At 54.2% G+C, this 23,753-nt stretch overlaps 1 protein-coding gene across 1 annotated transcript in view; it reads right to left on the minus strand.

Moving 5' to 3' along the window:
- Positions 1–23,320, minus strand: part of SLC9A1 (solute carrier family 9 member A1) — a 46,739-nt gene extending 23,419 nt beyond the window's left edge. Inside the window, exon 1 of the mRNA XM_024554429.3 lies at positions 22,154–23,320. Within this exon, the coding sequence (XP_024410197.2) occupies positions 22,154–22,505 (352 nt within the window). The 5' untranslated portion in view covers positions 22,506–23,320. The remainder of the gene's footprint in view (positions 1–22,153) is intronic.
- Positions 23,321–23,753: the final 433 nt, after the last annotated feature.

Below are 23,753 nucleotides of genomic sequence, written 5' to 3' on the forward strand. Positions count from 1 at the left end.
TGGTTCTGGCCCCACACCCTGGAATCATCCTGACTCTGTTCTCTCATACCCCGTATCCAACCCGGGGGCAAGCCACTCACCCCCCTCTACCTCTGCTGGCCTCCTCGCTTTTCCTTGAGCACAAATACGATTCTACCCTACGACCTACGCATTTGTTGTTCCCTCTGCCTGAAACTCTGCATCACATGGGTGAAGGGCAGACTCCCCCCCACACCTTTCAGGTCCCTACTCCAAATGCCATCTCCTCAGGGAGGTCTTCTTCAAGCCTCTCTATTGGCTCCCCCTGCTTTATCCTTCTTGGAGTGCTTACCACTCCCTGACAGTCTGCACGTGCTCACTGGCGGTTCCTGCCCCGCCCCCAGCATAGAACACAAGCTCCGAGAGGGCAGACTGTCCCGATCACTGCTGTACCCTAGCACCTAGAGTTGTGCCTGGCACACAGTAGGCTCACAATGAGTATCTGCTCAATGGATGATCATCTCCTGCCTCAGTGACCTCACAATGCCGTGAGGATCCCGGGAGACCACAGATATGAGAGCGTGGAGCAGCCTCAGACCTCGTCAGGGCGGGTCACTGGGAGCAGCTTTCCCTAACCACCTGCCAGGGCAGAAACTAGTCACACTCAGTGCTGCAGAACCCAGGACGCAGGGCCCCACTGAGCCTGCTCACACTGTGTGCTAGGTTGTTATCTCCCCTGCCAAACCACTTCTCCAGGGCAGGGACCCTGTCTTAACGCATCTCTGACTCTCCAGCACTTGGCACAGAGCACAGCACATGGCAGGGATTAAGACCTGTTCGTTGAGTCTGCTTGACTATTCAAGGGCAGAATTCCCGTCTGACTTCCTAATCTGCAGCGTTTGGCACTCAGCTCGTGTGTTCTAAATGCTAGCTGAACTGGCCTGAAGCTGAAGGAAGGGTCGGGGTTAGGGAGGCAGAGCGGCAGCATTGGAAAGGCAGGACAGAGGAACGAGCGTGGTGCAGTAGGGGATTTCTATTGGGCGCAAACGGCAGTGAAGGCTGGAGAGGAAATAATTGCTTAGGTGGTCATAAAGCAGCCACTCCTCTGGTCCTCACTAAAACCCCAGGCAGCAAGCAACAGACAGGAAAAGCACGGTCAGGGAGGTCCACACATTCACCCAAGATCACATGGGTGGCCCAGAGCCAAGTCTCAAATCTGGGACTGCTGACTCCCAGCCCAGTGCTCACCCAGGGCCAGATTGTAAAAGGCCTTAAATATCCTTAAGAGGGAATTCTGAGTCAACCTGGTGAGCCAGGCAGAGCCACCAGAGGGCTCTGAACCCGGATCCTGTGGAAGCCACCAGCAAGCACCTCAGGGAGGACATCAAGGGAGGTGGTGCAGGCCCCTGCCCCACCCCCACCCGGCTCAGCGCCCTGGGATGGGGCGGCGTGGTCCGCAGCACTGTCATTAAATCTAGGCTCCAGGGGCAGCTGGCACTGCCTCCTGAATATTCTAGCAGGATGGGTGAGCCCTCCCCACCCCACCTCCAAATGCCTCAAGAGGCCACAAAGCTACATTCGGAGAGAGGAGGGCCTGAGCCTAGCCCTGGCTGGGGATCAGGAAGCTTGAGTTGCATCCAGTCTGGACCCTGCCACTGACTCGCTAGGCACTTTGAACAAGCCCTTGCCTTTCTCTGGCCTCAGCTTCCCCATCCGCAGAGGTGTGTCGAAAGCCTTTCCAGCTCTGCAATCTCACTGATGACCTGTGCTGTTGGACAAAGCCAGGCTCTATGACATTTTCACCATCAAGCACAGCGCCTGGGCCCAGAAGAGTCTTCACACAGAGCACGATCACACGAGGAGCACAGGGCACTGTAGAGTCCTGGTCTGCTACATGGGAGCTGGCTTCTCTCCCAGCTCTAAACCTGAACTTCTGGCAAATCACGATACTGCCCTGAGCCTCACCCCCTTCCTCTCTAGCATGAAGATAAGCAGTGCTCAGGGGCCAGGGGAGCTGTGAGAAAGAAGAGGGAATGGAGGTTAAAAAAAAAACCACTCAGAAAAACAAAAACAAGCACCCAGAGGGCTGTGGCATCGCTGTGACAGCTCTGCTTTGAAAGACGACACTAGGGGGACAGAGGACACCGAAGCTGGGCTCCACAAGAGCACAGCAGGAAAATCACGACACTGTGGGGGCTGGGACCCCGCTGGAGCAGGGCTCCCTCACTGCCTGGCTTACTCTGGAGCCTCCGCCCAGGCCCACTGCGAGGAGGACCTACTAGCCAGGCGGCGGCCTGTACCAAAGGCAGCTTCTCTCAGAGGCTGGGCAGCCAGCACTCTGGGGACTGAGGCAGAGGGACTGGGCCTGGGCTGCAAGGAGGGCTGGTCCAGGGGAGGTGGTCCCACGTGCAGACTGGGAGATCCTGAGTGAGATGGCTGGGAAGGGAAAATCTGAAAAAACAAGCAAGAGCATTGGCTCAGGGCTCTGTCCAAAGTGTCCGCTCAGACTCAGCTGTCAGACAGGGGAGGCAGGGAGTCCTGTGGTTAACAGGGAGCTCGGTCTTGAGAACCTGGCAGCCTGGTTTCCTGGCTCTGCCATCTACTAGCTATGTCTCATTGGCAGGTACTCACCCTCTGTGTCTCCTTTCTTTACCCGAAAAGTGAGCTCATAATCATTTCTATCTCAAAGGGCTGTTCTGAAGATCTGAGGAGACCTGTATCTGGAGCAAAGTACTAACAGAGAAGGTGTACAGCACAGAGAGCTTCCACCTCTGCACCCCCGGCCCCCAGGCCCAGGCAGGGCCCGCACTGTTGCCAGGGAAGCAGCCAGAGTCAGGGGACCGGCACACTCTGAGGCAGCCCCTCTGAAGCAGAGCTTGGCACTCTGTCCCCGTCATCATTGGTTCTAGGCTCAGCCCTGGCCGGCATGAGTATCCAGAGGTGCTGAGGGAAGCTGGGGGGAGGCTGGAGGGAGGCTGAGGAGGCAGAAGCCCTCTGAAGCCCCACTGAACCGACTTCTTGGCTGCTACAAAATCTGAAAAACTTCCTTCCAGGCTGCCTGAGTACCGGTCACAAGAGCCGTACAAGTGGCTGAGCCATGCAGTTGCAGCTTCCCTAACACCTAAGCAGCAGGTTCCTGAGGCCGGCAGGCGGGGTAGGGAGGCCAAAGCTTCCCCTAGGCAGGTGCCGCAGGCATCCGTCTCCATGCCGGAGGGCATGTCCTGAATGTCTCCCCCACACATCTCCTAAAAACAGCCCAGCTGGCTGCCTGTCATGAAAGAGGGGGACACAGAACGCACTGGAGGGCCTCTCCTGCCTCCTCTCCCTGCCCACTAGGGACAGTTTGTCGTCTTAGGCCTCTAGGAGCCAGAAGACATACTGAGTAGATGGGAGAGCTGAGCATGCTCAGAGGATGCTGCCCTTTAGAGGACACTGCAGAGAAAAGATGAGGACACGGTCGGCTGCAGGCACCGCTTCCGGCGCCAGGAGGGCCCAGGGCTCCAGGAACAGCAAAGGGCAGTCAGGCCTCCCCTGGGGCAGAAGAGGGGCACCAAGAAGCCACAGGAGGTTAGAGGAGGCAGGGCCTTCCAAGACCATTCCAGGGAACATATGAGATCATGCTCCCCAGTATACATCATCAGTTTGGCTCAAATAAACTCATAAAAACTCTAAATAAATAAATAAATAAATAAATAAAGTGTCCATTTCACAAATGCAAAGAATGAAGCCCAGAGAGGGGCAGGGACTTGGCCGAGCTCACACAGCAAGGCAGTGGCTTGGACTCACAGCCGGGACTCATCTTCCAAAGCTGGTCCTCACCTGGAACAAAATGCCACCCCTCACCTACTCCCACCTTTGTTTAAACTGCTTTTTATGGAGCACTTCGCTGTGATGGTTCACACACCTTAACTGCGTGATTCTCCTGGAAGTTCTCTGATGTAGCTATCACCACCCTCATTCTGCAGCTGAGGAAACTGAGGCAGAGAGAAGTGAAGGGACTTAACCGAGGCTCCACAGCTGGTCTTCTGACTCCAGAGCCACAGCCCAGCCAAGCCTCTTCCAGCTTTGAGTCCTGACTCGCTGTTTGCTGTGTGGGACCAGGAGCCTGGTTCACTTTAGGCTGTCACTCACTTCCCATATAATCTTGGGGGTGAGCCACCCACTCACACTAAACTTCTGGGTCCCTCGAAGACCCCTGGCAGAACCAATACGCCCTAGTTCTGTGAGTGCTCTGCCAGCAGGGGAACCAGGAGCCATCTGGTACCCTAGCGAGAAGGAATGGAACTCTTCCAGAAACACCTCCCACGGCTGGGTTGGGCCTGCAAGGCCCCTGCTTACCCGCTGTGTGCGCTGCCTGGAAGGACACAGCACAGCCCTCCAGCCTCACACAGCAGAGTGAGAAGGGAGAAGTATCACCGAGCCCTGTGCTTTCTCACTTAGCCTCAGCATGAGATAGGCACTATTTCCATTTTCCAGCGGAGAAACTGAGGCTCAGAGCTCAAGAACTTGCCCAAATGGTACACAGCCAGTAAAGCAACAAAACTGGTACTCGATCCCAGGACTACCTGACCCTAGAGGCCCCGCTCTGCCCTCAGGCTAGGGGAACGGCCTGTAACTGCTTCCCGCTGCTCTCATCCTCAAGGCACAGGTCCCGAGTCTGGCTCTTGTGCACGAGAGCCTGGCTGGAGGCTGGGAATCCGTCAGTGACTGAGTATGGCTTGCCCGCCTACCCCACAGAAGTCCCTGCCCTGTGCCCAGGAAGGAGTAAAGAAAACCTTCATCAGCACCTGCTTCCACCTGGGCAGGGCTCTGCACGTGGCACAGAGGCAGGGAAGTTTGACAGTGGGAGGAACGGGGAAGCAAGCCTCTGCAGGCAGGGCAGGGCAAGAAGGGCCTGGCCCTCAGGCAGAAGCCCTGGTTCTAGTCAGCTCAGTCACTCCGCTTCCTCACGAGACTGGACACTGGTGACGACAGCACCCACTGAGGGCTCCTTAGTCTTCACAGCCGCTCAGTGAAGGGCACTATCACACCCACATCACAGGTGAGGAATCTGAGGCTCAGAGAGACGAGGTCACTTGCCCAGTGCCACCTAGCTGGTTAGCTGATAGTGGCAAGGCCCAGGAAACTGACTTGAAATTGAAAGGCGCTCATCCTCCAGGACATTTCTCAACCTTCTGACTTTATTTGAGACAAACAGACGACACAGGCCAGGAGCAAGATCTCAAATGCTCTGGACAGCTATTTTCTCAATTCTCCAAAGGAGGGGCCTAACTAGAACTGTCTCAGAAGGTTCAAAGGAGCAGGCTATCGTTGTCACCAATATAGTGGAAGGGACACTGTCCCTGAATGCCAGTCCCCGCAATGCTCCAACTCTGGCCCTTGGGTTTGCTCAGCCATATGAGGAAAAAGGACCCAGTAACCTCAAATGGCTCTTTCACTCCGGCTCCCTGATTCAAGGGCACCCATTTCCACCACTTTCTTGTGTGGTAACTTCTGTGACATTACTTTTCACAGCCACTAGAACACGTGTCACTCCACAACCTCACCCTGAAAGCAAATACCAGAACTCGGAGCCACTCCCCAAACCCTGCCCTGGACCAACAGGGCACTCCCAGGCAGGCCCTGCCCGACTCCCTAACATCGCTGCCGCTGGCATTTTCATAACGAACTTCGGTTCCAAGGGAGGTGGGAACCAGAACAGGGGAGCCACTTCCGCCACCATGTGCCTGATACTGCACGCAGTGGCTAACACGGGAGCGTGGAGCCCGCCTGGGCTGGCACAGGGCAAACCTTATCACACCAAATTCTTCCTGGGGAGGAGCAGGGTGAGTGAGGCATAAGCCTCAGCTCATGACGATTAGGGTTTGGTTTCCGGATTCTTGACCTCAGCTTAGGCCACAGTCCCACTGAACTGGGAGAGTCCTCTCTGTCCTTATGGAAGCTCCGAGGGCAAAGGGTAAGGAACATGAACACTGAGCTAAGAGAAGCCAAGAGACTACTCAAATTCGGGCCGTCATCTACCCAAAGGGACAGGGGGCAGGGGTGCTGGTCTGGCTGCTCAGGGAGAAGGACTGAGCTCCATGGGGCTGGGAGATCGACAGAGGCCCAGGTTTTAGGATAGGGAAGGTGCTGTGGCCCAGACTGGGGCAGCATGCCCCTCCCCACCCAAGCCCCCACTCCTCTGCCCCCACTTCCTGCTTCCTTATCCTCTGGGACCAGCGTATGGCAGGCACAGATCTCTGCCTGGAAGTTCTGGTCACCCCTGTGGCCTCAGCCAGGGACTGGAGGGAGACTGGGGCTGGGAAATTTTCTAGAGTGTCCTTATTCCCTAGCAAGGAGTCCCTGCAGATGAAAGTGGGCCCGTGAGCACTGATCAGCGTGGCTCAGTTGGTTGGGCATCACTCCACAAAGCAAAAGGTTGCTAGTTCGATTCCCAGTCAGGGCACAGGCCTGGGTTACGGGCCCAGTCCCCAGTAGGGGTGTGTGTGAGAGGCAGTTGATCAAAGTGTCTCTCCCTCTCTTTCTCCCTCCGATCCCCTCTCTCTAAAAATAAATAAATAAATAATATATGTTTTAAAGTGGGCCAGTGAGAGCCAAGCTCTGGCCCAGGGAGACTGGGCAGCTGCAATGCCCAGGCCATCTTTGGTTAGGTTCTGGCCCCATCACTTGCTAGCTCTGTGGCCTTCCTTGATGTGTAAGGCAATGAGCTGGGTGAGCTTCTCAGAGGCTGCTCTAGCTCTGACAGCCCATGATTTTACACAATAACAACCAGCATACATGCATCACTTTCCATTTTGGATTTAAACCTCTGGGCATCCCTCTGAGGTGGCTATGGGTTCTCCTTTGTTAAAGATGAGAAAACCAAAGCTCAGGGCATTGAAGCACAAGAACACACCCAGACAGGGCACAACAGAGCCAGGACTTGCACCCAGGGCTCGAGAAGGCAGGACGTGGACCCAGGGCTCTGGGTTCCACAGAAAGGAAAGCCTATGATGGGCCGGCCAGGCTAGGATGGAAGGCCCCGAGGGACGGGTTCCGGAGTTCATTCCAGCCTATCCCTCTCAAAGTTGCTCCTTCAGTGCAGATAAGGGGACTCATTTAAAAGATCAGATATTATGAAAAAAGCTGCAAAAGAGTATGGACAGCATTATCATTAAAAAACAGTTTTTATGAAATACAATTTCACACAACTACAGGGAGAAGCCCGGGCAGACACGGTGAATGGTAAAGACTGGTCAGCCTGAGGAGCAGGGAGTGAAAGGGACGTGACCTGTGGCTTTTTCTTATGTTGTGTTTGCATCTTTTTTCCTTTTTACAAACAAACAAAAAGAAAATCTGGGGGGAAATTTTTTGAACACCAGCTCTAAATCAAAACTCAGCATTAAACACTGTGCTGTATTATCTCATTTAATTTTCACAAAACCCCTATGAAGTGTAAGAATGTTCAGAGCAGCTTTGTTCATAATTGTCAAAAAAGGGAACCAACCCAAATGTCTGTCAACATAAGAACGGCCCAGCTGCGGCGTATTCATACAAGGCAACGCCACGCAGCAACTGAGAGAACACACCTCTGGTGCATGTGGCAATAAAGAGGAACCTCACGGAGATGCGGAGCCAAAGCCAGACACAAAGGAACACCTGTTGCCTGATTCCAGTTATGTGAAGTTCAAGAACAGGTGCAACCAACTGATGACAGGAATCAGAATACTGGTCACCTCAGGGGAGCGTCAGGGTACACACTAGGAAGGGCAGGAGGGGGCTATGGTGGGGGCGGGGGGTGGACACAGACGTCCTCTGCCTGGATCTGGGTGGTTGTCAACATGGATGCAAACATTTGTACATAATCGGTGAGCTTATGATCACTACTGTATGTATGTTATCTCTCAATTAAACAATGGAGGGGGAAAGGTTAAAAAAACATGCAGGGGAAAATTATCTCCAGAAAAAACGATGCTCACAGGTCAGGTACTCAGCTAAGGCCATACAGCTGGCGGGTAGTGAAGCTGGGATTCAATGACAGGTCTGATGACCTTCGGTCCCTTGGACATATACTGACTCCTGACTGTCCCGAAGGATGCCTTGAATCCCCACCGTCCGGGCACTGCACAGGCAGCCTTAGTCCTGGGTTTCAATCTGAGGACCTAATTGCTCCTCACTGCTCATCAGTTGCTGAGGTTCAGGCACCTGCTTATGCCAAGTGGAGCCTGGCGTCCCATAAGCCTCAGCACACTGACAGCTGCTGTTTCACGGTCAAGGCCAAACAAGAGCAGAGCCCAGGCCCACGACTAGAGCTTTGAGCCTACTGGGAACTGGGTCTGAAGGAGCGCTCTATACCAGGAAAGGGGCCTGGTGCCCCATCCGCTTGCCATGACAGGCTCTGCCACAGTGATGGGATTTCAGATGTGGAAGGACAGCCAAGCAGCAGAACCTGACAGTACTCTGGCCGCTGGGCCACACTGCCTTGCACTTTCCCATTGGGCCCCTCAGCCCCTGTTGATTCAGAAAAGCTAGACCCTGCCAGTCAACCATACCCCTCTACCGACCAGGGACCAGGAGTAGAGGAGTTTTGAGGAACTTGGCTCCGCCCCAGGAGCCACCCACACTCTGCTTTAAACTTCCAGCCTGTCCAGGCTCCCCTCCCTCCCCCTCCAAAGGGGGCCATTCCTGCTGCTTGGCATGTGTCTCCCCTCCTGCTGCATCCTCCCCCCTCTCCCCCCAACTCCTCCGCAATCCTCCCAATCCTCGTCCTGAACCATTTCCTGCAGTTTCCCATCTGACCAGTTTCTTAGGAAGGATAATTATCCACAGAGAGAGGAGGCGGAAAACTCCCAGAGCCAAGAATACCGGGAAAACCTTCGTCTAGGGCATTGTCCACCTGCCAGGAGAGACCTTGTCCTAAACACAGGCCCATCATAGTGTCGCCCCCAAAACCTCTGCAGGTCATGCTCGTCCGCATTGAATCAGAGGCCTTCCCAATCTGTCCAAAGTAGGTTTGGGCCTCGTCGCCACTACATCTAAGTAGCAGTGCCAGAGCCGAGAGCCGTCTGTCACCAGGGCCCACGCTGCCTCCCTGTGTCACTTCAGCCTTGTGTTTTAGCTGTTTGCGTGTCTTATCTCCCACACAAAACTGGCAGCATGGAAAGGGTAGGAAGCTCCACCCACACAGCAGTGCTGACACACAGTAGGTGCTCAGAGGCCAGAGGAAGAGAAGGTGGGACACCCGGGGGCGGCCACCTCACCTCTGCGGAAGGAACAGGGGGCTGCTCCAGAGGGAAATGTGCGGGAAAGAGTGACCATTTACACCATCGGAGAAGAGCCGTGGACCTGACCTAACCCCAGCTCTACCACCACCCACTGAGGCCTGTGGGCAAGTTATTTCCGCTCTGGCCTTCTGCTTCCTCCTCTGTGAGATGAGGGGGTTGGGCTAGGCTCCATCATTGTTCACCAAACATTTCCGAGCCCTCACTCCATAGCACTGTCATTGAACCTCCGCAAATCTGCACCTCAAGCACCACGCAGCTGCAAAAGCAAGAGCCAGGCTTCGAGTCCCGGCCTTTTGGCCCCCAGCCCCCTTATCGTTTCCACTGCACCTCTGGGACTCCTCACTCTGTCTCTGGGATCCCTCTCAACAGTAAGGTCTGACTCTCTGACTCTAGGCTCGCCCTTTCTGGGCTGACAACTCCCTAGGCCACGTGGAACCACAGGGTTCTGCTGGAACAGGCAGTAGGGTCCTGGAGCTGGACAGTGCTGGCCTCCCACATGACAGGTCTGGTGACCGCCTGCCTGCTGATGCTGGGGTTGGGCAAAGGAGGGGGCAGGAGTCCAGCAGAGCCTGGCACTCAGCCCTTCCTTTCCCCATGGACCCCCGTCCCCTTCTGCTCCCCTCCTGTAGCCTGTTCACCCCTCCTGAGGAACAGCTTCCCCAGGCCGCAGCTTCTGTCCCCTCGGCATGGGCAGAGGTGCCTGTTTAAAAGCTTTGCTCTTGATGCTCATAGACCCAGGTGAGTAGCTATGGGCCAGGGACCTGCTTTGCTTGGCTCTCTGTGGCCAGTCCAAAGCCAGAGTCAACTCTCCATCTCTGACTCCCAGGCTGCTGTGCACAGACCACCCCCCTCCGAACCCCCCCAACCCCGCCCCAGGTCAGACCACATCTTCCTGCTCAAAGCCTCCGATGGCACCACGCAGCACCCGGAATCCAGTCCAACGTCTAACGCAGGGCCCACAGGCCCAGTGTGATCTGACCCGTACCTTCCTCTCCACTCTCACACACCTCCCTCTCTACTCCGGGTTCCCTGAACACACACTCCTTAGGTCTCCTGGTCTTTGAAAGGCGGCTCCTTCTTGTCATTGCTCAGCTCAGAAACCATCTCTTTAGAGAGGCCTTTGCTGACCATCCAAAGTAGCCAAGCTCAACTCTTCTTTTACCTCTATGACTTTCTAAACAAACTTCTGCTTATAGTTTGGAGAGAAGGGAAAAAAAGCGAATCTCTCTCACGTTTATTTTCTTCAGGACACTTATCACTGTCCAACATTATTGTGTCCACCCTCTAACACCCCACACTGGCAAGTGAGCCCTGACATCAGAAGCCTCCTCGCCTCGCTCCTGGCTGTGTCCTCAGTACCCTGAACAAAGTCTGACGTGGGGCGTGGGGCTGGTGGGGGGTGCTACACATTAGAATGGTGGCCAGGGGCTGTCTTCTGGGCTGGGGAAAACCAGTGCGGTGGCTGCCTGGAGGAACAGGCCTGGCAGGGCTCCGTGTATTTGAGGAACCCGGGAAGGCTGGTGTGAGCGGAGTAGGGGAAAGAGCAGCAGGGAGTGAAGTCGAGAAAGGTGTAGGCCACTCCTCCCCTGGATTTTACCCCAAGATCATCAGGAAGCAACGGAAGGGTTTTCCTGTGGTGCAGGGGAGCACCGCATTCTCAACATCCCTCTGGCTGCTCTAGAGGGAGCCAGCAACAGGCAAAGGGGAGCGGAGCCAGAAGACCATTTGGAAGGTCACTGGAGTCACCTGGGCTACATTCGGCCCATGGAGCCATGCTTTCCATCAGCCTGAGAAGCCCTGGCCAAGGCTACGCCCCTCTGGCGGGAGTTCTGGATACTCAGGAACACAGCTGGCCCAACTCTCCAGTCTTATTTTTCACTGACCCCCAGCCCAGCCCCAAGCCTCAGCTGGCTGGGCCTCCGCTCAGGTGCCACTCACATCGACTGCTCGGAGCCTCCGTGGGTATTGTGACCCTCGCCTGATCTGCCCCCTCCCCTTACAATAGTCCTGTGACCGTACCTGCACGAAGGACGATGGCGTGCTATCTGGAGCCCGCAGCACAAGACCAGGCACTCAGCAGGTCTTGATCAGCAGGTCCCAATCAACAGTAGTTCCCTCCTTACCGCCCACCTGTAGCAATACCCACCCTTGGGGCTCAAGCCACACAGACGGGCTCAGCTTCTCTACCCAGCCAGGCAAGCGGGTGAAATATGATTGCGGATGAGGTGGAGGGGTGAAGAATGCCCCAAAATGTTTCCAAAAGCAAAGTCAGTGGCTCTGCATTGTTCGCATCTCTCTGTACCTTCCTCCAGCTCCTCCCTCTGTGTGAGTGAAGCAAACTTCTGTTTAACTTTCGAGCCTCAGCTCAAAGCTCTGGGAAGCCTTTCCTGATCCGCCCCCCACCCAACTCCTCCCATGCACCCACAGCTCTGTGGGCCCCTGCTCCCCACTTCACAAGTGCCTCTTTGCATACTGGCCTCCTCCACCCCCTCACCATGAGGCTGTGATTATATTCACTGATCTTTCCACCTTTAGTGCGGCATTTATCAGGCATGAATCAGTGTTTGCTGAGTGTGGGTCTCCCCCTCTCCCAACTAGTGACTAAACTCAGACACTTCGGCTCCCGGTCTCACCAGTCCTGGAGACACTCAGCCCTACCCCAGTGCTCCTGGCCCACACACCTGAAGTCATCCTCCACTGTTCTCATCTCCTCTTCCTTAAATGCAGCTAGGATAGTAGTGACACCCACTTCTGAGTGCTCAGGGTATGCTTTAAAGACATTAGCAAATTTGACAGGAGAAACTGAGGCTCAGATAGGTTGAGGTAGTTAGGAAGTGGCAGAATCTTCTGCCCTTAAGACTGGCACAGTTCACCTGGCACCTCATCATCGCTGGGTCTATTTTAAAAACTATCCTCTGTTCTGCAAAATTGTAACTTTTACAGCTACATGTCAAGTTGTCATACAAAATGGTGCTTTGCTCATTAAGTATTTCAAGTGGTAAGTCTTGCTGCTCCAGCTAGGTGGTGAAATGACTGTGAAGTGGGAGAAACAGTATAGGGTTCGGAATGCGAAGCCCTGGGTCTGGCTTTAGCTGTGCCACAGTCCGGCCGTATGATCGTAGGCAAGTCACCTAACCTCTCTGGGCCTGTATCCTCATTGACAAAAAAAGAGAATAACAGCATCTCCCTGAAAGGTTTCCTGATGCATACTAGAAAGTGCTCTGCCCACATCAGGGGCATACTCATTAAAAGGAGAAATACTATTTATTCGTAGCCACCTCACCCCGCACTTAGCACAGCACCGGACACGTAGCAGGGCACCAGTAAGTCTGACTGAGGGATCATTCAGATTGCTGGGAGACTCAGGAGTCAGCTAAAACAAGCCCGCATTTCCCTTCCTCCTGGATCCGGGAGGGGCTCCTAAGTGCCACCTTTTAATGTATGTTCAGAATGTGCCAAACTCTGTGCCACCCATCTTACAAGAGTACGCTCCCCAACCCTTCCTGGCATCCCTGCCAGGGCTTACCCCATGTTGTGGATGACCAAATTGAGACTCAGAAGGAAGGGGAGTGACTTGCCCGAAGTGATGGTGCTAGGAAGTGGTAAGGTTCGAGGCAAAGCCTCTGTTCCTCGCCACCGTGTTTCCCAGGGAACCACTCTGGGTGGCTCCTATGCACTTCACAGCACATCACAGGTCCTGCTCCAAGCAGAAGTTGCTGGTTGTGCCCAATGAGACCTATTTCACTCAAGCATCTCAAGCATCTCATCTACATCCCCGTTCACCAATCACCACCGCAAAGCACCGCCCCCCTCTCCCCTCCAGGTAAGGTCGTTCTGCCTCCTCTAAACCCTCATGGAATTCCATTTGCACCTTGAATTGCAGCTGCTTCCTACTGCCTGACTGCCCAGTGTCTATACTGCACTTCTCAAACCAGTCCCTGAGCTCCTAAGAGAGGGCAGTTCTCCTGCTGGTTCCACCAGCCAGGCAGGCCTGGAAGGGTGCTTGCTCCCCTCCCCCCCCCCCCCCGACGTGTAACTCGAGGCTGGGGCTGTGCTCGGCTGGGTGAGCTGGTTCCCCCTGACGCTGGCATCCTGCCTACCTGGTACAGCATCCAGATTCCTGCAAGCCCTGACCCAGGACCCAGGAGAAGATCTCATTCCCTGGTTTGATGGCAAAAGATGCTATAAAAAGCAGAGCACCCAGGCTCAACATCGTTTTGTGATGGAGAACAAAGGCCTGAGGAATTCGGTGGGTGAGGGCAGAAGCCTCTAGGCTGGCTCAAAGGCCCCAAGCCCTGCCCTTGTTTCTCCTGCAAGGACTGGTGTGGCCACACGGTTTCCCTGCCACTAACAATTCTCTGGTAAGTACCCCAGCAGGAAGCTGCCCTTCCTTAGCCTTAAAGGGCCTACTAGAGACTAACCAATGCTTACATACCAACATCCAGGCCAAAGACCATAGTCCCTCCTGTTGGTCTCACCTAGAGACCCCTGGGTTAGCAGCGCAGAGGAAGGCCTCCCTCTGCCATTGATTCCTGTGTGGCTCTGGGCACAAGCTCTCCGGGCCTCAACTGGAAATGAGAGCCCTGGACCAAAACATCTCCACTTACCCTTTGGGCCCTGGGGCCACAGGCTGTGATAAGGTTCTTTCTACCTCTAATATTCTAGAGCTAGAGTAACATTCTCTGCTTCCTTCCAAAATCAGGGTGAGAGCAGAGATGGGGGGCCCTTAGTCCAAGAAACAGCAGAGGCCAACTGAAGTTGCCTGACACAAAGCCCTCAAAAGCCTGTCCCCTTCAGGGGCAATCCCCTGCTCCTGCTGCCTCAAAGGTAGCTGCTCCCCGTGACAGAACCTCAGAGGTGTGTTTGGGCTCCAGCCGTGTTAGGACAGGGCAGAGACCTGAACTACCTGCTGGGCTCACCGCAGAACCGCTCAGGCCCAGGGGGCGGAAGGAAGACAGTACCTGCCCTGTTGCAGCTGCTTCGATCCCCAATCCAGGAAAGCGTTTCTGTACTTTCCTTAGAGTCATTTTCCCCTCCTCTCCCCCACGATACAGCTTACTTATTCTGACTAGGTCTGTTCCCCTTACCTAGGAGTTCTGCAGCTCCCCAGGCAAGCCCCACTCGTCCCAGGGTTAGTACCACTTTCTCCAAGGAAAGTCCTTTATCCTTCTTCAAATTCATGTAGCACAAAGGGCCAAAGCTCTTAACTTTTGGGGGTCACAGATCCCTCTGAAAATCTGTGGCTATTACGGGCCCCCTCCCTCTGATGAAAGTACACATATATAAGTGTCTGCAGGTCATTTTGGGGGTCCACACATCCCCTCAACCCCATCATGCGCTGAGGAAGAATCTTAAAAAATCTATACCCTGGAAGAACCGCAGATCACCCAATTCATTCTCCCATCTAAGCCACAATCCCTTCTAACAGCAAGCCCTCCTGAATGATGTTCTTCTCCACCTGGCCGCCCACTACTCAAGATCACCCCCTTCAGGAAGCCTTCCCTTATCTCTCCTCCTACCCCTCCTTTCTGATCTCCTCTGCATCCCAGCCTGAGCCACACAATTTCCTACCTATGCTTTCTCCCTGTGTGTTGTCTTACTTTCCCAGCAACTGAGGAGGCTCTCTGAGTACCCATTTATTGAATTCCATAATCCTGAGCTGGAGCTGGAAATGACCATGATTCCGTACTGGAGGAGTCTGTGCTTCGAAGCCAGGGACCAGGACAGCAGTGGCCCATCCCCCAAACGATGGGGCTGTGTAGATACCCCTCCAAGGGCCTCTCAGTCTGCCCAGGCCTCACCAGAGCAGCCCCCGCCCTCCTGACTGCCTTTCCAGCTAGAAAGTCCCAGGGAGCCTTTCAACAGTGGAAACTGACAGATCGGGGAAACTGAGGCCCAGGAAGACAAAATGACTTACCACAGGTCAATACACAAGAAAGCAGCAGCGCGAAGACTAGGACCAGATCCCCAGTTCCCAGTCTAGGGCTCTTTCTCTTTACACAAGTGGCTTCGTGAACACGAAACTCTGCCCACACACTCCCACGCTCACACACGCACAGCCAAGTTCTGAAAAGACACCCAAGAAAGTTAGCACTACCGCCCCCCGGCGAGTGTGACGGTGGGGGAGGCCAGAGAAGTGAGGAGGGGAACTTTTACTTTGTACCTTAACACCCTGCAGTACTTTGGGGTTTTATTTTTATTTGTTTGGGTTTTTGTTGTTGTTGTTGTTTTTACCATGAACATGTTTTATTTATTCATATTATAAAAATAAATCTGCCACAGAAAGGAGATTCTGGCCCCAACCCACTCCCAACACACACATAAAAACAAAGAGAAGCCATACGTCAACCGGTCCAGGTACAACTATAAATTAACAAGATTGCCTTCTTGTGTGGTTTATGGCCACTGGTCTCATTAATTCACAGTCACAGCGTGGTAGATGGCTTGAGGAATCTTCCCAGGAAAAGCTTAATTCAATTAGGACTATCGAAGCAGCTCCCTGAGGAAGCTCTGGTATCCTGCTTTTACTTACGCAAATCAAGGGCAGACCAAACAAACCCAGACTTGCCTAGAGAGACCCCACCCAGCCCAGAGATGATGTCCTTGCAAGACCCTCCATTAGAGCCAAGATGAAGGAGGCTGGGAGGGAGGGAAGGAGGGAAGGAGGCAGGAAGCAACAGCAACACACGGACGGGTGCATCGAGCATCACTCTGTGCCACTCTCCAAGCTCAGTTAAATCCCCTGGCCTGGCATTCAGTCTGGCAACTAGCCTCCCCAGCCCTTGCTCTCCCTCCTCAGAGCAGTCAAACTGGCTTCTGTGTGCCCAAAGGCTTCACATGGACCCCATGTCTACCTGAAAGTCTGTCAAGCACTCATTCATTCCTCAAATATTTAGGAGCCCTCACTCTGTGCCGGGCACAGAAAGGCTCTGTCCTCAAGGGGCTTACATTCTTGTAGGCATCTGTACTAAGAATAGCTCTCTGTGTCCTGCCTGCTTATCTAATTCTTCTCCATCCTTCAATACTGGCTCAAGTTCCACCTCCTCTGAGAAGCCTTCCCTATCCACCCCTGCCCTAGGGGACTGATTATTCCTTAGAACTTTATTTCTGCCAGGAATCTGCCCGGCCCTCCACACAAATCAGCCACTTTCTCCTAAGCAGACCGGAAGGTCCTAATGAGCAGGGCCAGGGTTTTACACTTTTTGGTTCCCCGATGGGCTACAAGTTAAATGCCTGGTGGGTAATTTCAGCTGACCTGCCTCTTCCACCCTAGCCTGAACAGACGAATTAATTAGCTGCTCCCAGTCCTGGCTGGCCAGTGCAGACACAGCCTCTGTGCATTTTGCCTGGCACAAGGCAAGTGCTATGTGAGTGTCAGCTATTTATTATTTTGGTGAGCTTGTGGGCTCTGCCTGACACACAGCTGTGGTGTCACCCCTCCACCTGGTCTCAAATAGGCTGAGCACTGTGGAAGGGCCAGTCTGGGCTTAGGGGTATGTGTGCCCCAGGAGACCAGGAAGGGGGACTGCGAAGGAACAGGACTTCTCATCCTGAGCCTCACTCGGTGCTGTTTAAGGACACATCTTTTCAGGAAACAGCTTGCTGGGGTAAATTAGGGAATTCCAGATTTTCAGCAAGTCAGTACCAGAACTCAGGGGTCAGGTCTGACCTGACAGAACCCCAAAACTGGCCCCGCACATTGAGTGAGCTTTAGGGAAAAGAAAATGAAGTCACCATGATCCCAGGGAAGGGGGGTGGCCCACTGATCCAGGCCCAATCCAGAACCTAGCTCAGTTAAAATTAGATTAGCCCATAAGATTAAAAATACCCACACGTAATCACTGGCTGCCTTAAAGTATCAGTTAACGTTTATCGGCATTCAAAGAGATGGTTTGGCCCAGTGCGGTGTGTGCAGACAACCTTGGGGAGACATGTCTGACTCAGACGTTTGCAGGGGGAGTGCTTGCTGCAAAATTAGGCCCACACAGGCGATGGATGACTCAGGAATAACCCAGGTCCAGGGCTTGCTGAGTGAGACTTCACCCCACCAGGGAAGGAAAGTGGGCAGGGCCGGGGTGGGGGTGGGAGTGGCTGTAATGGGAAGAGGGAGGGAAGGAGGAAGGCCTGCCAGCTGTGTACAGGCTGGCGTTCCCAAAGGGAGCCTGGGGCCCTTCAGCTCCAATTCCCAGCCCCTCCTGTGTTTCTCATGCCAGCCACCTCCGAGAAAGAATATTTGTTTCACAGTGGGACTTGGAGGGGGGTCACAGTTTTCCCTCAAACTCAAGTAATGATCCAGAGAGCAGCCAAGACATCCCTGTTCAAAATACTTAGAACGAGAGATGGAGAGCACTACCAGAGGCCAAGGGATAGGCCCAGCCTGACAGCGAGATTCAGGCACACCCATGTGGACTCCCAGGGACAGAGACTGGGCCCAAAGCCATCACAGAACCCTTAGAGTTTTCTCAGGGAGAGAGAGGGCTCCCACCATTGACACCTGCCCAGCCCCTAGAGGGAGTCCTAAACTCCCCAGTGCAGGAGCAGCAAGCAGGGCACCTACTCAGTGCAGTGTCGTGTGCATCTGCCATGGGGAACGTGAGGGGTAGGAGATGTGGCTGTACCTCCGGGAGGCTATGCAGGAGTCAAACAGAAAACAAACAACAATTCAGCATCACAGCAGATGACCTCTTTGAGCTGTTTCCTCATCTGCCAAACAAAGATAGCCTTTATCTCATATGACTTTAGTAAGTATTAAATGAGATCACTTTTATAAAGTGCCTGACTCTCCTCTGTAGATACTCAATAAATGGTAATTCTTATTAAAACGCACACACCCAACAGAAGAGATGTCACAGGGCAGGCGAGGCCTAATGCCGAAGTTGTGGATAAACAATAAGGGAGATGGGTTCATGAGGAGAAGTGAAAGCCACTGCTGGGGTTGGAAGGGCTGAAAAGACCGCCCAAAGGGGCCGGAGTCTGAACAGGCCCTGAAAGCTGCTCTCGCGAGCTGGGCACTATCCTGGGTGTTCCCACGTTCAATCTCCACACGGGTCCTAGAAAGTAGAGACAGCATGTCACCTTCCCGATGAGGCAAATCGGGTTCAGAGGACCACGGTGCCTGGCTCAGGCTTTCCAAGCAGGTCTTTCCTTCCCACCAGAGCTGGAGGGGCAGGGCACGGCCAAGAGGAAAGGCGTGCCTCAAGGGTGCAGCTAAACGAAATGCGAACAGTACGACCAACCCAGCCCTGTGAGTGCCCCGGCGCTTCTGAAGACACATGTCCTACCTGAAGGTTCCTCCTCGTCCTCAGCTGACCTCCCCTCCCACTGTCCTCCAGTCAGCTGTTTTCCCGAAGAGAAAAAAAGTCACCTGTTTCTTTTTAGAAAGGTCCCATCTGGGCTTCTTGAGACAGTTTCAAGGTGACCTTTAAGTTGTTCCTCTGTCCTTTTGGGAAGTGGGAGGGAAAAGTACTAGTCTTATTTTCACAGGAAACCAGAAGTTGGCTCTGATATCCCTGCATGGGAAGTGGGCAGTAATGACCCCGTCCTCCCCAATCACAGACTTGTTCTAGGAGGAAATGTCAGGATACACCTTGCAGAGATCAAAACAAGCTGAAAGATGTTTGTTTGCCTCCGGTCAGGAGACAAGATGAATACCTGCTTTATGGGCCCCCAGGCCTCTGCCAGGAGTTCCAGGTCAAGGATATGGGCAAACAAATCCAGTGGGTGCCAGTGGTGAGCCGGGTTACAGTGAGGTTCTCTCTTGGAACAAGCACTGGACTGGGAGCCAGGTGAACTGAAGACAAAGCAGAATTCATGCAGAGTCCACACCACGATGCGTGGTGGGGGCAGGGTATGGACCTAGCCTAAAGCTTGGGGTCACTCTCACAGTTCTCTCATCTAAACCCCTCAGGCCACCAGCCCCTCCACACCAAGGAAAAGGCAAGAATGCCTGACTGTCAGAGAGAAACAAAAGGCCCAGAGAAGGGCAGTGACTTGCCTACTAGCCCACTGTATCAGTTAGAGGAGAAGCCAGAAGCATCTACTCTGAAACTTCAGCTCCAACCCCACCCCTCCCACACGCATCCCTGACAGTGTCTACCTGAGGCTCTGGCTCAGTGATTAGATGGGAATGGGGACTGCACACAGCCCTCTCCATTCTCAAAGGAGGGGTAGCTTGCAAGGGAAGCAGCTGCCACAGATGACAGAATGAGGGCTCCAACATAGCTCCTACCCACACTGGGGCACTGAGGGAATAGGCAAGACCCCAAAATGAACTCCTAGGTTCTTGGGTATCTCCTAGTGCAGAGGGAACATGGCCTCAGCCCCCAACCCTATCTCCGAAGTCAGCTGATGCCATCTCCCCTCCAACCAGGACCAACTCGGGAGGCAGCTTAAGTGAAAGGAAAATAAAGTCAGTAGGACACACCCCAAGCCCTGACACCTTAAGGGAAGACACCCTGTGGCAGCCTACGTGTGAGGGACATGCAATCATCCAGCCTCAGAAGAGGACTCTGGGAGGGTGCGGAAGGGGGATGCGTTGCCTTAGGTGGTGAAAATACCATCAGGGGCAGTTGCCCCTCACTGAGTGCTTCCTGTGGGTACAAAGACAACTTCACATGCATTAATTTAGTCACGGGCACATCAGCAGTGCTGTGGCCAGATATGTTATTTCCCCATTTTATATGTGAGGAAACTGAGGCACAGAGAGGGCAAAGAAAAGGAAACGTGGTGGAGCCCTTATCTAATGCTACACTGCAAAGGTGAAGAAAAAGATTGGCTTTCACTTTTGCCACCTGAACAGGGACCCTTGAGATCTTTTGGTCACCTTTCTCTCTATTTTCTTCCCCAAGATGGCCAGGTGCTAGGACCCTTCTGTTTTCAGGTGCAGAAAAATGCCCTTCTAAGTCAGCAACACAGACCTTTGGAGCTGCAAAGGCCTTCAAGATCATGTCCAACGTCCTCATTTTACCATGGGAAAACTGAGGCCCCAAGGCTGAGCGACGTGCCTGGGTTATCCAAGTCAGTGAAATGGCAGAACCAGAAAGGGCCACAAAGATCAACTAATAGGTGGAGACGGGTGACTGGCCTGAGGTCACAGGGAGAGCTGGGATGAGATGCCAAGTTTTCTAACTTCTAGACTGATAGTCTTGCCACGGCACCATCTCTGTTCTCCTGTTGTCCAGGGTCCCTGGCACAGGTTCTGGTGGGGACAGAGCAGGCCAAGCCCGACTCCGTTAGAACTAGAGGTATCAGGCCTGCAGGGACAAACTCCTGCCTGTCCAGAGTAGGATTTTTGTGGCCATGCTGTCATCCCACCAGAAGTCACTGAGACCTACAACGTGCGTATCAGCCCCCAAGGCTCTAAGACAATGTCAGGTGTGGTTGGGAGGTGAGGGGGTTGGGAGAGGAGGGCAATGTATAGACGGTGCTTGTAAGGTCTCTTCATGGTTACTTCAGATTCTTACAACAATTAAAACACAGATTTTATGACTCAAATGATAAGTTCAAATTTAGATTCTTGCCAGTTTCACAGGTGGGCAAGACCTGCAGAAAAAGGACCCAGCTTGTTCAAGGTCATGTTATTCGTCAGAATTGGTACACATGGCTCCCCAGGCCCAGTCCTTAACTTTTTCCAGGAAACTGGCTGCCATTAGGGTACAGGTGCCAGTGGCCCAGGCCCTGCTACCGTCACAGCACCCAAGCCCTGCACCAGGAAGCCAAGCTCCTTGATGTGTCAAAACAGAGTGCCCTGCTGCAGTGTGTCCCAGAGCCTGCCTCACACCGACCTGGCATTGCCACTCAGCCCGGCCTGTCCTTGGGAAAGCTGCAAGGCTTCCTGCCAAGAGTCACAAACTCCCCAGACCCAAAGCATCAGAGTCCTCAGCCCCCAAGCCTTCCACAGCTAGCTGGGGCTAAAAAAGCAAAGGCAGCTTTTAAAGCCACCACCCCCCTCCTTCCAGGGACTTCTGGGCTGTGCAGGCTCCGGTGAGCTCCATCAATCACCCAGCGGAACAGAGTGCTCAGGCCTAGCAGGGAGACCAACCCTCTGGAAGGGGACAACTTTCATGCTTCCTTCTCCCAGAAAGAACATTTCAAAGTCTCTTCAGACCAGAACCTCCTGAGCCCCTCCACCTGTCCCTCTCCTGCTTGGTTGGGCAGCTGACCACCAATGATGGGTCAGCCCAGACACCACTCTGAGACACAGCCAGGTGCCAACCTGGAGGTGAGCTGGCGTCAGGCCAAGCTTCAACCGCCTCCATTCACCCAAAGAGACTGCAGAAGTTCCACGACCTCCTATACCATAAACCGTTTAAAGAATGGCATTCCTGGCCCGGAAACTGACTCAGGGGCTCCTGACCTGCCCGGACAGGCAAAGCTGACAGACAATATTCCGGAGGTAAAGGAGGGAGAAAATATTGGACCCCTCACACTTCTAGGTGTCCAGTCCACTGATCCCCCGCTATCATCAAACTCCTTACACAGGCCAAGTAGAAATACACTCCACCCTGGAACACCTCCCCATGCGGCGTGTAATTGCGCTGGTTGCTCTTGACACAGCAGACTGTGCCACTTGCTGGGAGACACTCCTTTCTGCCTTACACACAGCTGGGTGCCCGGCTCCCCTCAGGGTCTGGCCCAGCCAGAGGAGACTTGCCAGGTCTGGTAGCCTTCCTGAAACTACCTAGTATCAAAAGCACCCCATGCTCTAATTCTGCTCTTTCCCGTGCACGACGTTGGCTCCAATCTTGGGAGGCCACAGGCCCCAGAGGCCACAGAGCTCAAGCTTGAGAAGAACCAAGATGGCACGATGGAAGCTGCCTACGTTACAGGAGGAGCCCAGACCTTTATTCCTGCCTCAGGTGGGGAGGATAAGGATGGGGCAAGTAGCTCACCGGTCTGGTGGCAACGAGCGCTCCAGAGTAAACTGGACTTACCTATCTTCATGAGGCAGGCCAGCAGGATCCAGAGGGAGATCTCGAAGGGTGTGCGCACGTGTGTGTAGTCAATGCCCAGGACAGGAAAGGGCTTTCGGGTCTTCCTGCCCTCTGCCGTGTTGGAATGGTTAACAGGGTGGCTCTCAGGGGTGAGCTCTGGCGGGGCGGTGGTGACATCCCCAATCGAGCGTTCCCGTGGCGCCTCTGAGCCTCGGATGGTGCTGGCAGTAGGGCTGGGCTGGAGGCCATGGCTCCTGAGAACAGGTAGTAGCCCCACCAACGCTACTACCACCAGCAACGAAGGGAAGATTCGAGGCGGAGACAGGCCACAGATGCCAGACCACAAAAGCATCCTGCCTCTCCCTCAGCCCGGTAGGCCTTGACCCTTAGCAAAGTGAGAGTCAGACCTGGGACATAGGTAGCAAGGGGTCAGCAGGTGGGAAGAAGGACTGCGGTAGTCTCTAGGAAAAGTTCATGTCTTAGAGAGGTCTTTTTGTAGAAGCAGTCCTCCGCGGGTGGAGGGAGGCTGGGTTCTCGATCTAGCACTCCAAACTGGAGAAGGGGGACAAGGACCCAGGACGGACCACAGGAGGAGACCAAAAGGTCTGGAACTCCAGGCCAGGGAAAAGGAGTGGGGAATCCACTGCACCCGAGGGCAGGGAAAGGGACAGGATAGGGTGCACCCCGGGAAAGGAAAAGGAAGAGGGAAGGCTGGGACTCTTGGCTGAGGAAAGTGACTGAGGAGCGGGGACTGGACGAAGGGAAGCAGGGAGCCTGCGATTAAGGAAGGGATCAGAAGGGGGTGGGACCCAGCCCAGAAAAACAAGAGAGGGGGCTGGGAGACCAGGTTGCGAAGAAGGAGCGAAGCCAGAAAGCAGCCGGGAGCTTCCCCACCCAGAGAAGCGTCGGGGTGCAAGCGCGCCGGGGTGAGATTCCGGGGAAAGGGAGGGCAGAGGAAGGCGGAGGCAGGCGGCCTGGCGAGAGCGCGCCTCGGCGCGGGCTGGGGGCGGCTCGCGGTGGGCCAGCAGCAACACGCCCCTCCTCGCGGCCCCGGCGCGGCTCTGCGCTCCGCCCCGGCCCAGCTTCAGCTTCTCCGCGTCCGGCTCCAGCTCTAGTTCCTGCGCCGGGTCCGGCCCCAGCGGCGGTGGACTGAAACCCAGTCGAGCCGGTCACTGCCACTTATAGGCACCAACGAGCATCCAGCGTAAGCAGGCTAGAGGGACCTGTCAGCACCCTCTAGGCGCAGCGACCCCTTGGCGCCGACGGAAGGAAGTATTCCGTAAGAAGAGAGGAGAGCCAGAGATGATGGTACAAAAAAAGTCCTGAATCTGCAGAGATTCTATCAAACAAGGGTGAAATACTTTACTAATTACAAAGCGCTTCAACGTCCGCGCCGCAGTCTCATAAGGATTCCCAATAGTCTTGTGAAGGATGTATTATTATCTTATGAATGTAGTGACCATGTGGCCTTGGGCAAGTTACTTAACCTCCCTGTTCCACACTTTTTCATCTGTGAAGTGGAAATGGTAGTAGTACCTATCAGAGGGATCCTGGGATAACTACTCTGTGTAAAGTGTTTAAAATGAAGCTTGGCACATAG

The sequence above is a fragment of the Desmodus rotundus genome, chromosome 3 (assembly GCF_022682495.2).
Source record: "Desmodus rotundus isolate HL8 chromosome 3, HLdesRot8A.1, whole genome shotgun sequence".
In the NCBI taxonomy this organism is placed as follows: domain Eukaryota; kingdom Metazoa; phylum Chordata; class Mammalia; order Chiroptera; family Phyllostomidae; genus Desmodus; species Desmodus rotundus.